The sequence below is a fragment of the Haliotis rubra genome, unplaced genomic scaffold, assembly GCF_003918875.1.
Source record: "Haliotis rubra isolate DU_JTF1 unplaced genomic scaffold, ASM391887v1 Scf833, whole genome shotgun sequence".
In the NCBI taxonomy this organism is placed as follows: Eukaryota; Metazoa; Mollusca; class Gastropoda; order Lepetellida; family Haliotidae; genus Haliotis; species Haliotis rubra.
This window is the reverse complement of record NW_025767561.1, coordinates 321028-335815: the sequence shown is the minus strand read 5'-3', so window position 1 is coordinate 335815 and position 14788 is coordinate 321028. Positions and strand designations below refer to the sequence as shown.

Genomic DNA, 14788 nt, shown 5'->3' with positions numbered 1-14788 from the left:
ATCACCACCAACATCTTGCTTTAGGACAACATGGGATCAATGTAACCCTCAGTCTATCACCACCAACACCTTGCTGTAGGACAACATGGCATCAATGTATCACTCAGTCTATCACCACCAACACCTTGCTGTAGGACAACATGGCATCAACGTAACACTCAGTCTATCACCAACAACAACTTGCTGTAGGTCAACATGACTTCAATGTAACACTCAGTCTATCACCACTAAGATCTTGCTGTAAGACAGAATGGCATCAATGTAACACTCAGTTTATCACCACCAACACCTTGCTGTAGGACATCATGGCTTCAATGTAACACTCAGTCTATCACCACCAACATCTTGCTGTAGGACAACATGGCATCAATGTAACACTCAGTCTATCACCACTAAGATCTTGCTGTAAGACAGAATGGCATCAATGTAACACTCAGTTTATCACCACCAACACCTTGCTGTAGGACATCATGGCTTCAATGTAACACTCAGTCTATCACCACCAACATCTTGCTGTAGGACAACATGGCATCAATGTAACACTCAGTCTATCACCACCAACACCTTGCTGTAAGAGAGAATGGCATCAATGTAACACTCAGTCTATCACCACAAACACCTTGCTATAGGACAACATGGCATCAATGTAACACTCAGTCTATCACCACCAAAATCTTGCTGTAGGACAACATGACTTCAATGTAACACTCAGTCTATCACCACCAACATCTTGCTGTAGGACAACATGGCTTCAGTGTAACACTCAGTCTATCACCACCAACATCTTGCTGTAGGACAACATGGCTTCAATGTAACACTCAGTCTATCACCACCAACACCTTGCTGTAGGACAACATGGTTTCAGTGTAACACTCAGCCTATCACCACCAACATCTTGCTGTAGGACAACCAGGCTTCAGTGTAACACTCAGTCTATCACCACCAACACCTTGCTGTAGGACAACATGGCATCAATGTAACACTCAGTTTATCACCACCAACACCTTGCTGTAGGACATCATGGCTTCAATGTAACACTCAGTCTATCACCACCAACATCTTGCTGTAGGACAACATGGCATCAATGTAACACTCAGTCTATCACCACTAAGATCTTGCTGTAAGACAGAATGGCATCAATGTAACACTCAGTTTATCACCACCAACACCTTGCTGTAGGACATCATGGCTTCAATGTAACACTCAGTCTATCACCACCAACATCTTGCTGTAGGACAACATGGCATCAATGTAACACTCAGTCTATCACCACCAACACCTTGCTGTAAGAGAGAATGGCATCAATGTAACACTCAGTCTATCACCACAAACACCTTGCTATAGGACAACATGGCATCAATGTAACACTCAGTCTATCACCACCAAAATCTTGCTGTAGGACAACATGGCTTCAATATAACACTCAGTCTATCACCACCAACATCTTGCTGTAGGACAACATGGCATCAATGTAACACTCAGTCTATCACCACCAACATCTTGATGTAGGACAACATGGCTTCAATGTAACACTCAGTCTATCACCACCAACATCTTGCTGTAGGACAACATGGCTTCAGTGTAACACTCAGTCTATCACCACCAACATCTTGCTGTAGGACAACATGGCTTCAATGTAACACTCAGTCTATCACCACCAACACCTTGCTGTAGGACAACATGGTTTCAGTGTAACACTCAGTCTATCACCACCAACATCTTGCTGTAGGACAACATGGCATCAATGTAACACTCAGTCAATCACCACCAACATCTTGCTTTAGGACAACATGGAATCAATGTAACCCTCAGTCTATCACCACCAACACCTTGCTGTAAGACAGAATGGCATCAATGTAACACTCAGTCTATCACCACCAACACCTTGCTGTAGGACAACATGGTTTCAGTGTAACACTCAGTCTATCACCACCAACATCTTGCTGTAGGACAACATGGCATCAATGTAACACTCAGTCAATCACCACCAACATCTTGCTTTAGGACAACATGGAATCAATGTAACCCTCAGTCTATCACCACCAACACCTTGCTGTAAGACAGAATGGCATCAATGTAACACTCAGTCTATCACCACCAACACCTTGCTGTAGGACAACATGGCATCAATGTAACACTCAGTCTATCACCACCAAAACCTTGCTGTAGGACAACATGGCATCAATGTAACACTCAGTCTATCAACACCAACCCCTTGCTGTAGGACAGCATGGCATCAATGTAACACTCAGTCTATCACCACCAACACCTTGCTGTAGGACAACATGGCATCAATGTAACACTCAGTCTATCACCACCAACGCCTTGCTGTAGGACAACATGGCATCAACGTAACACTCAGTCTATCAACACCAACACCTTGCTGTAGGACAGCATGGCATCAATGTAACACTCAGTCTATCACCACCAACACCTTGCTGTAAGACAGAATGGCATCAATGTAACACTCAGTCTATCACCACCAACATCTTGCTGTAGGACAACATGGCATCAATGTAAAACTCAGTCTATCACCACCAACATCTTGCTGTAGGACAACAAGGCTTCAATGTAACACTCAGTCTATCACCACCAACACCTTGCTGTAGGACAACATGGCATCAATGTAACACTCAGTCTATCACCACCAACACCTTGCTGTAGGACAACATGGCATCAATGTATCACTCAGTCTATCACCACCAACACCTTGCTGTAGGACAACATGGCATCAATGTATCACTCAGTCTATCACCACCAACACCTTTCTGTAGGACAACATGGCATCAACGTAACACTCAGTCTATCACCAACAACAACTTGCTGTAGGACAACATGGCATCAATGTAACACTCAGTTTATCACCACTAACATCTTGCTGTAAGACAGAATGGCATCAATGTAACACTCAGTTTATCACCACCAACACCTTGCTGTAGGACATCATTGCTTCAATGTAACACTCAGTCTATCACCACCAACATCTTGCTTTAGGACAACATGGGATCAATGTAACCCTCAGTCTATCACCACCAACACCTTGCTGTAAAGACAGAATGGCATCAATGTAACACTCAGTCTATCACCACCAACACCTTGCTATAGGACAACATGGGCTTCAATGTAACACTCAGTCTATCACCACCAACATCTTGCTGTAGGACAACATGGCTTCAATATAACACTCAGTCTATCACCACCAACATCTTGCTGTAGGACAACATGGCATCAATGTAACACTCAGTCTATCACCACCAACATCTTGCTGTAGGGACAACATGACTTCAATGTAACACTCAGTCTATCACCACCAACATCTTGCTGTAGGACAACATGGCTTCAGTGTAACACTCAGTCTATCACCACCAACATCTTGCTGTAGGACAACATGGCTTCAATGTAACACTCAGTCTATCACCACCAACACCTTGCTGTAGGACAACATGGTTTCAGTGTAACACTCAGCCTATCACCACCAACATCTTGCTGTAGGACAACCAGGCTTCAGTGTAACACTCAGTCTATCACCACCAACACCTTGCTGTAGGACAACATGGCATCAATGTAACACTCAGTTTATCACCACCAACACCTTGCTGTAGGACATCATGGCTTCAATGTAACACTCAGTCTATCACCACCAACATCTTGCTGTAGGACAACATGGCATCAATGTAACACTCAGTCTATCACCACTAAGATCTTGCTGTAAGACAGAATGGCATCAATGTAACACTCAGTTTATCACCACCAACACCTTGCTGTAGGACATCATGGCTTCAATGTAACACTCAGTCTATCACCACCAACATCTTGCTGTAGGACAACATGGCATCAATGTAACACTCAGTCTATCACCACCAACACCTTGCTGTAAGAGAGAATGGCATCAATGTAACACTCAGTCTATCACCACAAACACCTTGCTATAGGACAACATGGCATCAATGTAACACTCAGTCTATCACCACCAAAATCTTGCTGTAGGACAACATGGCTTCAATATAACACTCAGTCTATCACCACCAACATCTTGCTGTAGGACAACATGGCATCAATGTAACACTCAGTCTATCACCACCAACATCTTGATGTAGGACAACATGGCTTCAATGTAACACTCAGTCTATCACCACCAACATCTTGCTGTAGGACAACATGGCTTCAGTGTAACACTCAGTCTATCACCACCAACATCTTGCTGTAGGACAACATGGCTTCAATGTAACACTCAGTCTATCACCACCAACACCTTGCTGTAGGACAACATGGTTTCAGTGTAACACTCAGTCTATCACCACCAACATCTTGCTGTAGGACAACATGGCATCAATGTAACACTCAGTCAATCACCACCAACATCTTGCTTTAGGACAACATGGAATCAATGTAACCCTCAGTCTATCACCACCAACACCTTGCTGTAAGACAGAATGGCATCAATGTAACACTCAGTCTATCACCACCAACACCTTGCTGTAGGACAACATGGCATCAATGTAACACTCAGTCTATCACCACCAAAACCTTGCTGTAGGACAACATGGCATCAATGTAACACTCAGTCTATCAACACCAACCCCTTGCTGTAGGACAGCATGGCATCAATGTAACACTCAGTCTATCACCACCAACACCTTGCTGTAGGACAACATGGCATCAATGTAACACTCAGTCTATCACCACCAACACCTTGCTGTAGGACAACATGGCATCAACGTAACACTCAGTCTATCAACACCAACACCTTGCTGTAGGACAGCATGGCATCAATGTAACACTCAGTCTATCACCACCAACACCTTGCTGTAAGACAGAATGGCATCAATGTAACACTCAGTCTATCACCACCAACATCTTGCTGTAGGACAACATGGCATCAATGTAAAACTCAGTCTATCACCACCAACATCTTGCTGTAGGGACAACAAGGCTTCAATGTAACACTCAGTCTATCACCACCAACACCTTGCTGTAGGACAACATGGCATCAATGTAACACTCAGTCTATCACCACCAACACCTTGCTGTAGGACAACATGGCATCAATGTATCACTCAGTCTATCACCACCAACACCTTGCTGTAGGACAACATGGCATCAATGTATCACTCAGTCTATCACCACCAACACCTTTCTGTAGGACAACATGGCATCAACGTAACACTCAGTCTATCACCAACAACAACTTGCTGTAGGACAACATGGCATCAATGTAACACTCAGTTTATCACCACTAACATCTTGCTGTAAGACAGAATGGCATCAATGTAACACTCAGTTTATCACCACCAACACCTTGCTGTAGGACATCATGGCTTCAATGTAACACTCAGTCTATCACCACCAACATCTTGCTTTAGGACAACATGGGATCAATGTAACCCTCAGTCTATCACCACCAACACCTTGCTGTAAGACAGAATGGCATCAATGTAACACTCAGTCTATCACCACCAACACCTTGCTATAGGACAACATGGCTTCAATGTAACACTCAGTCTATCACCACCAACATCTTGCTGTAGGACAACATGGCTTCAATATAACACTCAGTCTATCACCACCAACATCTTGCTGTAGGACAACATGGCATCAATGTAACACTCAGTCTATCACCACCAACATCTTGCTGTAGGACAACATGGCTTCAATGTAACACTCAGTCTATCACCACCAACATCTTGCTGTAGGACAACATGGCTTCAGTGTAACACTCAGTCTATCACCACCAACATCTTGCTGTAGGACAACATGGCTTCAATGTAACACTCAGTCTATCACCACCAACACCTTGCTGTAGGACAACATGGTTTCAGTGTAACACTCAGCCTATCACCACCAACACCTTGCTGTAGGACAACATGGCATCAATGTATCACTCAGTCTATCACCACCAACACCTTGCTGTAGGACAACATGGCATCAACGTAACACTCAGTCTATCACCAACAACAACTTGCTGTAGGACAACATGACTTCAATGTAACACTCAGTCTATCACCACCAACATCTTGCTGTAGGACAACATGGCATCAATGTAACACTCAGTCTATCACCACTAACATCTTGCTGTAAGACAAAATGGCATCAATGTAACACTCAGTTTATCACCACCAACACCTTGCTGTAGGACATCATGGCTTCAATGTAACACTCAGTCTATCACCACCAACATCTTGCTGTAGGACAACATGGCATCAATGTAACACTCAGTCTATCACCACCAACACCTTGCTATAGGACAACATGGCATCAATGTAACACTCAGTCTATCACCACCAACATCTTGCTGTAGGACAACATGGCTTCAATATAACACTCAGTCTATCACCACCAACATCTTGCTGTAGGACAACATGGCATCAATGTAACACTCAGTCTATCACCACCAACATCTTGCTGTAGGACAACATGGCTTCAATGTAACACTCAGTCTATCACCACCAACATCTTGCTGTAGGACAACATGGCTTCAGTGTAACACTCAGTCTATCACCACCAACATCTTGCTGTAGGACAACATGGCTTCAATGTAACACTCAGTCTATCACCACCAACACCTTGCTGTAGGACAACATGGTTTCAGTGTAACACTCAGTCTATCACCACCAACATCTTGCTGTATGACAACCAGGCTTCAGTGTAACACACAGTCTATCACCACCAAAATCTTGCTGTAGGACAACATGGCATCAATGTAACACTCAATCAATCACCACCCTACATCTTGCTTTAGGACAACATGGAATCAATGTAACCCTCAGTCTATCACCACCAACACCTTGCTGTAAGACAGAATGGCATCAATGTAACACTCAGTCTATCACCACCAACACCTTGCTGTAGGACAACATGGCTTCAATGTAACACTCAGTCTATCACCACCAAAACCTTGCTGTAGGACAATATGGCATCAATGTAACACTCAGTCTATCAACACCAACACCTTGCTGTAGGACAGCATGGCATCAATGTAACACTCAGTCTATCACCACCAACACCTTGCTGTAGGACAACATGGCATCAATGTAACACTCAGTCTATCACCACCAACACCTTGCTGTAGGACAACATGGCATCAATGTAACACTCAGTCTATCAACACCAACACCTTGCTGTAGGACAGCATGGCATCAATGTAACACTCAGTCTATCACCACCAACACCTTGCTGTAAGACAGAATGGCATCAATGTAACACTCAGTCTATCACCACCAACATCTTGCTGTAGGACAACATGGCATCAATGTAAAACTCAGTCTATCACCACCAACACCTTGCTGTAGGACAACAAGGCTTCAATGTAACACTCAGTCTATCACCACCAACACCTTGCTGTAGGACAACATGGCATCAATGTAACACTCAGTCTATCACCACCAACATCTAGCTGTAAGACAGAATGGCATCAATGTAACACTCAGTCTATCAACACCAACACCTTGCTGTAGGACAACATGGCATCAATGTAACACTCAGTCTATCACCACCAACATCTTGCTGTAGGACAACATGGCATCAATGTAACACTCAGTCTATCACCACCAACATCTCACTGTAGGACAACATGGCACTAATGTAACACTCTGTCTATCACCACAACACCTTTCTGTAGGACAACATGGCATCAATGTATCACTCAGTCTATCACCACCAACACCTTGCTGTAAGACAGAATGGCATCAATGTAACACTCAGTCTATCACCACCAACACCTTGCTGTAGGACAACATGGCTTCAATGTAACACTCAGTCTATAACCACCAACACCTTGCTATAGGACAACATGGCATCAATGTAACACTCAGTCTATCACCACCAACATCTTGCTGTAGGACAACATGGCATCAATGTAATACTCAGTCTATCACTACCAACATCTTGCTGTAGGACAACATGGCATCAATGTAACACTCAGTCTATCACCACCAACACGTTGCTGTAGGACAACATGGCATCAATGTATCTCAATTCATTACCAGCAACATTTAAGAGAATAATATGTTATTATGTAATCAAAGATTAGAACTGTATGAAAACACTTCAGTGTTACTACTGGTAAATACATGAATGGCATTACAGCCTCATTTGTCTGCGGTATATGAGACAAAATGCTTGGTAAGAGTTGTCTCCCCTAGACTAAACACTTACAATTCTGTCCGCATCAGTTTTGGCTTCTTCCTGAACACGTTTGAGTTTGGTGCGCTGACTCTCCACCAGAGCTCTCTTCTGGCTGTTATCTCGCTCTAAGTGGTTGATCCTGGGGAGAGATATGAGTCTTAACAAATATAAACCAGGCTTACATAATTTCAGTTTCCTTTCCATGATTCAGAGATAACTTGGTCATGGGTGTCCGTGTGTACATAAATGTATCTTTATGTCACAGGCTAATATCTGTCACTAACACTGCACCATACTTTTCAGCACTCTCACTGATGTTGGTGTAAACAGCCCACCTTATTGTGGTCTGACTGGAACATCCTGGGCTTTGGCACATGCAGTCCCTGCAAATGTTGCAGAGGCAGGTCACATGAGTGCTCTCTATAAAAACTACATGTGTCAGAGGCCCAGCACACACCATGTCAGGCAGCAACTTAACAAGTTGTTGTGACCCACAGGTATGTTGTGAATTTGGAATGTTGTGAATTTGGAATGATTGTTTTAATTAATTATGCAAAAGGTATTTATTTCTCAGGTATGAAGTATATTCAACATGATATTAAACAATGTTATGGGGAAATTGCCAGTGATAAAATTAATTGTTTAAAATACAATTAATTCCATAGAATATATTTTGAGTATTTAATAATTGATAAACATTTATATTATCTGTGTAATGACACACCATGTCAGGCAGCAACTTAACATGTTGTTGTGACCCACAGGTTTCGTGCATACAATAAATATCATCAGCCAGAATGGACTTTGTAGTTCCTGCGACAAAATGGTTGCTCAACGTGGGGCTGATGTGTTATGAAGACGACCTGTGGATGATGTCATGAGACTCCATGTGGCCACGATACAGCAGCTGCAGCAGGTGTAAGCGTCAGCTGGAATATCCCAGGCACCGTGTCTCCTCTTGTGTTCACAAGACCTTCAATAAGGTGATGGGGCCCATTATCACATGTGAGGTTATGACATTGCGGGCATCGTGGTGCACACCAGCGTTATCGGCGTTATATTTCGCGTTGTTTTGTGTCAAGAAAATGACTCTTTATGTTGACTTTTTGCTGATGTGAATGTTAGCATGTGACTTTTGATTATCGTTTTTGAAGTCAGCATGGGACCTTTGATTATTGCTTCTTTGATGTCCGCACGTGATTCTTGAGTGATTTGTGGACATTGTGGATGTCCGCACAAGACTTTTTGATTATCGTTTGTCAGCATGTGATTCTTGAGTATCACATTATTGGACATTGTGGATGTCCGTACAAGACTTTTTGATTGTCGTTAATTGATAGCATGTTTGTGACTTTGTTGCACAAGGCAAGGCTTGAAGATTTCTTTTGTGTATTTTGACTGTTATGAATTTGACATGGCCATTTGAAATGGTTGTTTGATGTTATTTTGGAATTCTGTGAATTGTTGTTTTATGACATTCTGCATGATTATTTGGTTAGAATACTTAAAAAACTGGCTATAATAAATTCAGGCAGGGGCTTACTTGGAAAGAATGAATTGTCTGTGAATGGTCTGAATGAAATGGTTATCTACACCCTTCATTTCACACAATGTTATTTCACTAACATTGAATTCCACGCACTGACAAATTTTTACAGTGGCTAATTGATGACACTAATGGTTGATTGTTTTTCAGATAGCAGCTTGTTCCAGCAGTGTGAACTTCCTCTACAGTTTTGCACTTATGTTGCCTGAGAAGGTTTTGCATATCTATATTTGTTGATCGCCTTTTCAGTCATCAGCTACTGGTGGTAAAGAGGACTGGGAAGGGTGTAATTAGGAAGAAGAGGGCATATTGGCCATGAGGATTTACAGAAAATGATCAGGTTTATGGAAACATCTGGATATCATGTACTTCCACCAAGTTCATCACCTCGACGGAGGGCAAGTAGTTCTTTCTGTTCACCTAATACACAGTATATTCAGCCACCTCGCATTTCAACATTTTCTGGTAGTGATGCTAAAGGGGAGTCATCCTTTGAGAGTTGGGTTTTTGAAGTCAAATGCTTGTTGGCAGATGGGGATAATCCCACTTCCATTCTCACTCAGGCGGTTCGTAAATCTCTTAAGGGAGAGGCTGGGAAAGTTGTACTCTTACTTGGTGAATCTCGGCGGTTGAGGAAATACTGGTCAAACTTGAAAGCATATATGGTGTTGTAAGTTCAGCTGACACACTTTTGCAGAACTTTTTCACTGATTATCAGAAGGATAGTGAGTCAGTGGCAACGTGGGCCTGTAGGCTTGAGGACACATTGGTGAAAATTAAGAGTAAAGGCGACTTCATAAATGAAGGATCGGGAGATTGTATTCTGAAAACAAAGTTTTGGAGTGGTTTGAGAAACGATAAACTTAAGGATGCTACTCGTCACAGATTTGATGACTGTACAGATTTTAATTCTCTGCTTCGTGTTGTTAGGGAAACTGAACAAGAACTCTCTGGATCTAGTAGGGTTAGAGACCCTAACCAGAGAAAACCTCAGGTCCATTCGCAGGTTGTTGATTCTGATATATCGCAACATTTGAAGGATATTATCAAGAGGTTAGATAACTTGGAAAAAACTCAGAAATCTTCAAGTCAACGTTGGAAAAGGATGTTGGCGAGATGGTCACCAGGTTAACACAACTTGAGTCTAGGGTTGGAAAAGTTACTGAATCTGTCAGTTATTCTGGTTCTCGTGGTCGTGGCCAGACTCGTGGTAGAGGTATCGTCAGTAATAAGGCTTTAAACCAGTGTTGACTTCTGTTGAGGAGCAAACAGATGTCAGTGATACTCACAGCTCCAATGATTTGTATTCCCGGATGGTTGGTCCGAGTGTTGAGGCTGATGTCTTAAGCGTAATGGCAGGAATGTTTAGTCTTGCTTGATACAGGTTCACAGGTAACAACTATTGCAGAATCGTTTTACCGTGGATAGCATGAATGATCTTGAGTTACAGTTTAGATGAGTTTCAGTTGGAAGTTAGTGGTGCAACTGGTACCAAATTGCCATACTTAGGGTATATTGAGGTTCCCATTAGCGTTGCATTTGATACTCTACACGTATGTCATTCCAGTCCTGGTAGTAAAAGACACAGGGTTTAATGCTACAGTTCCCTGTAATTCTTGGTACAAATGCACTCAAATTATTCCGCGAATTGTCCTTTGGATGATGTCTCGGAATCGTGGCAGACAATCCTGGATTATTTGAATACCTCAAGCGTCGGTATTGTCAGATCAACCAGTAAACATCCAGTTTCAATTAAGCCCATGGCAGTGGCTACATTGAGGGGTATAGTCCATACCCAATCCAGAAAATGACTGCTGTTACAGAACAGATAGAAAATAGTAGCACACCTCAAGGGTTAGGTGTATGTCCTCAGGTGGTGGAATTAGGGGCTCAAGGCAAAAGTACTATAGTTCATGTCAAAGTTTGTAATTTGTCGGCAAGGGAAATTACACTCCCAAGTAAAGCCAAGCTATGTAATTTGCAGGAGGTACAAGTTATGAATTGTTTTCCTCTGACTATAGACAAGTCTCCTTGCTCTGATGGTGAGGTTCCTCCCGTTACCATTGACTTAGAGGGCAGCCCATTATCATGTGATCAGAAACACAAGCTAAGGTCTTGTTTGAGTTTTTCCTTCATTATGGGTTTCCAGCTCGACTACATAGTGACAAAGGAAGAAATTTTGAATCCAAAGTGATCAGAGCTTTATGTAGACTTGCAGGTACAGTGAAGACTAGCACCTCACCATATCATCCTATGGGAAATGGTATGGTAGAACGGTTTAACCAGACTCTTCTCAAAATGTTAGGTACTTTGGAGGATAATCAGAAGGAAAATTGGAAAATATATGTTCCAGCTCTTGTCCATGCATACAATGCTATCAAACATGATAGTACAGGTTATTCACCTTTCTTTCTCATGTTTGGACGCCATCCATGTTTAGCTTTGGATGCTTTTCTTGGTCTATGCTTTGAAAACTTACATGAAAGGTCTGGGACAGATTATGTGTCACAATTGAAGGAAAGGTTGAAGTTTGCTTATAAGGTTGCTTCTGAGCAATCCGAAAAAGCTGCTAGTCGTCATAAGATGAGATATGACAGTCGGGTGAGGGAAGCTGTTCTTTCTGAAGGTGATAGGGTTCTGGTGAAGAATGTGGGTTTGAAGGGAAAACATAAATTGGCAGATTTTTGGTCTCGTGAGTCTTATGTTGTACTTCGCCAGCCCAACAGAGATATCCCAGTTTACATCGTCAAACGAGCAGACGGACAAGGCTCCACAAAGACGTTGCACAGAAACATGCTCCTTCCTTTCATGTCTCTCCCATCTCCAGGTGAACCAGTATCCCGACAGGATGAATCAAATCAGGGAGTGGTCTCTGAGGAATCTGATCATCTTTCGTCGGATAACAGTGATTGTGAAGATTGGGTAGTTGTCTCTCAAAGTGGCCTTGGAAACGGTGGTGTTTCTCTCGTTTCATCTTCTCGTGAGGTTTATACTCCCGCTATTTCAAATGATGTCAATGTTGTAGATACAAATCAGGAGCAGAATATGGATGTTCAGACTCCTACCAATCTTGATCCGCAAGTCAGTCCATTCGTACCGCGGCGATCTCCTCGTGAAAGAAGACAACCGACTTGGTTCAGTGATGGTAACTGGGTCATGCAGCATCAGGCCAATACTGAAATCTTCGTCTGAGAAAATTCATTCTTTGCAGATAACGTGTATATGTATGCTAATATGAACTGTTGATTTTAAATTTCAGATGGTGATCGTCTTTGAAATGTCAGTGACGACATTTTCACGAAGAGGGGGAAGGTGTCACAGGCTAATATCTGTCACTAACACTGCACCATACTTTTCAGCACTCTCACTGATGTTGGTGTAAACAGCCCACCTTATTGTGGTCTGACTGGAACATCCTGGGCTTTGGCACATGCAGTCCCTGCAAATGTTGCAGAGGCAGGTCACATGAGTGCTCTCTATAAAAACTACATGTGTCAGAGGCCCAGCACACACCATGTCAGGCAGCAACTTAACATGTTGTTGTGACCCACAGGTATGTTGTGAATTTGGAATGTTGTGAATTTGGAATGATTGTTTTAATTAATTATGCAAAAGGTATTTATTTCTCAGGTATGAAGTATATTCAACATGATATTAAACAATGTTATGGGGAAATTGCCAGTGATAAAATTAATTGTTTAAAATACAATTAATTCCATAGAATATATTTTGAGTATTTAATAATTGATAAACATTTATATTATCTGTGTAATGACACACCATGTCAGGCAGCAACTTAACATGTTGTTGTGACCCACAGGTTTCGTGCATACAATAAATATCATCAGCCAGAATGGACTTTGTAGTTCCTGCAACATTTATGACAGGAATTCCCACCTTTCTTGAAGATTCTTTATCTGCTGTTGTAATCCCTCATTCTCAGACTTCAGGCTTCTAATGGTGGCTGACTGACGAGACAGTTCATTTGATGACACCTGAGAAATGACAAACTTCTTTAGTAAAACAAAAAAAACCCTTCAAGTCCAATATAATTATTATTATTATCATAATGCTAATATTTGTATAGCGCCAATATCCAGCTCAGCTGCTCTAGGTGCTTTGACACTCCTCAATCATTTGATGTCAATCTAAAACAGCAAACCGTATTACCAATCTCAATTCCCTGGGGATCATACAAATCTTGCAGCCACTAGGCGCACCAAGTTAATGTGGCTTTCCCATCCTTATGATGAGACATTAGACAAATATGGAAGGCTGTGACGAAGTGATTTGTGCAATTTCGTTCCATGTACTTATAAACAATTTCAGATTGTCTGGGTTAACCCCCTGGATGCCACAGGGACATATATGTCCTTCCCCTTCAACCCTCAATTTCAAGTCCAATAAAAATCAAAATATCCCACGCACACAAATACACTTCACAGTTTCGAATTCTGCGCGGGAAATTTCCTGTTTCTTGATACCATCCACTATTATTTTAGACAAAGTTCCAGTGCTGAAAATGACCTTTCAAAATAGGCTTCATCGAAAATGTCGCCATTTTTGACACAGTACGAAATCGCGATTCACAGCGTTATTTGCTGTATGTTTTGAAATGTGAAAATCGGATAATTACTGGGAGTATTGAATTTAAAAAATAACATATTCATGATCACTCATATCAGTTTTACATGAAATCGCTAATGAAAATTCTGAAACGTTGCCGAGGAATCTAGAATCGGTTGGGATGTTTTCGAAAATGCACTTACACGAACGCCGTAGAGGGCTTTCCGCCATATTGGATAGTGTTTACAAAATCACGTTTCGCGAAGGCGGGTATTGAGACGCCTATTACATCACGTATATTTCATATTCAGCTTCGAAAAATGCATCAATGAATTCCCCATACAATTTAGAATCAAACTGCAACTGGTCTTTGTCACCAATGCCAACTGTCTAGATAAAATGAGACGAAAGATATTGGGTGTGAAAACGAACGCTGTGCTCGAAAGACTGCGCTGGTTCGAAATGTAAACAGAGACAAAAACCTATTTTACACTGTGTAGCATTTTCTGAAATTTTCCAACATTCATCCGTCTATTCATTGCTTGCAATGGC

The 14788-nt window shown here is 42.0% G+C and overlaps 1 protein-coding gene across 1 annotated transcript in view; it reads right to left on the bottom strand.

The window, feature by feature from the left end:
• Positions 1–14788, bottom strand: part of LOC124262374 (centlein-like) — a 60130-nt gene that overhangs the window by 17547 nt on the left and 27795 nt on the right. The window contains exons 15-16 of the mRNA XM_046696856.1: positions 13568–13665; positions 8155–8263 (exon numbers count right to left, since the gene is read on the bottom strand). Of these exons, the coding sequence (XP_046552812.1) occupies positions 8155–8263; positions 13568–13665 (207 nt within the window). The remainder of the gene's footprint in view (positions 1–8154; positions 8264–13567; positions 13666–14788) is intronic.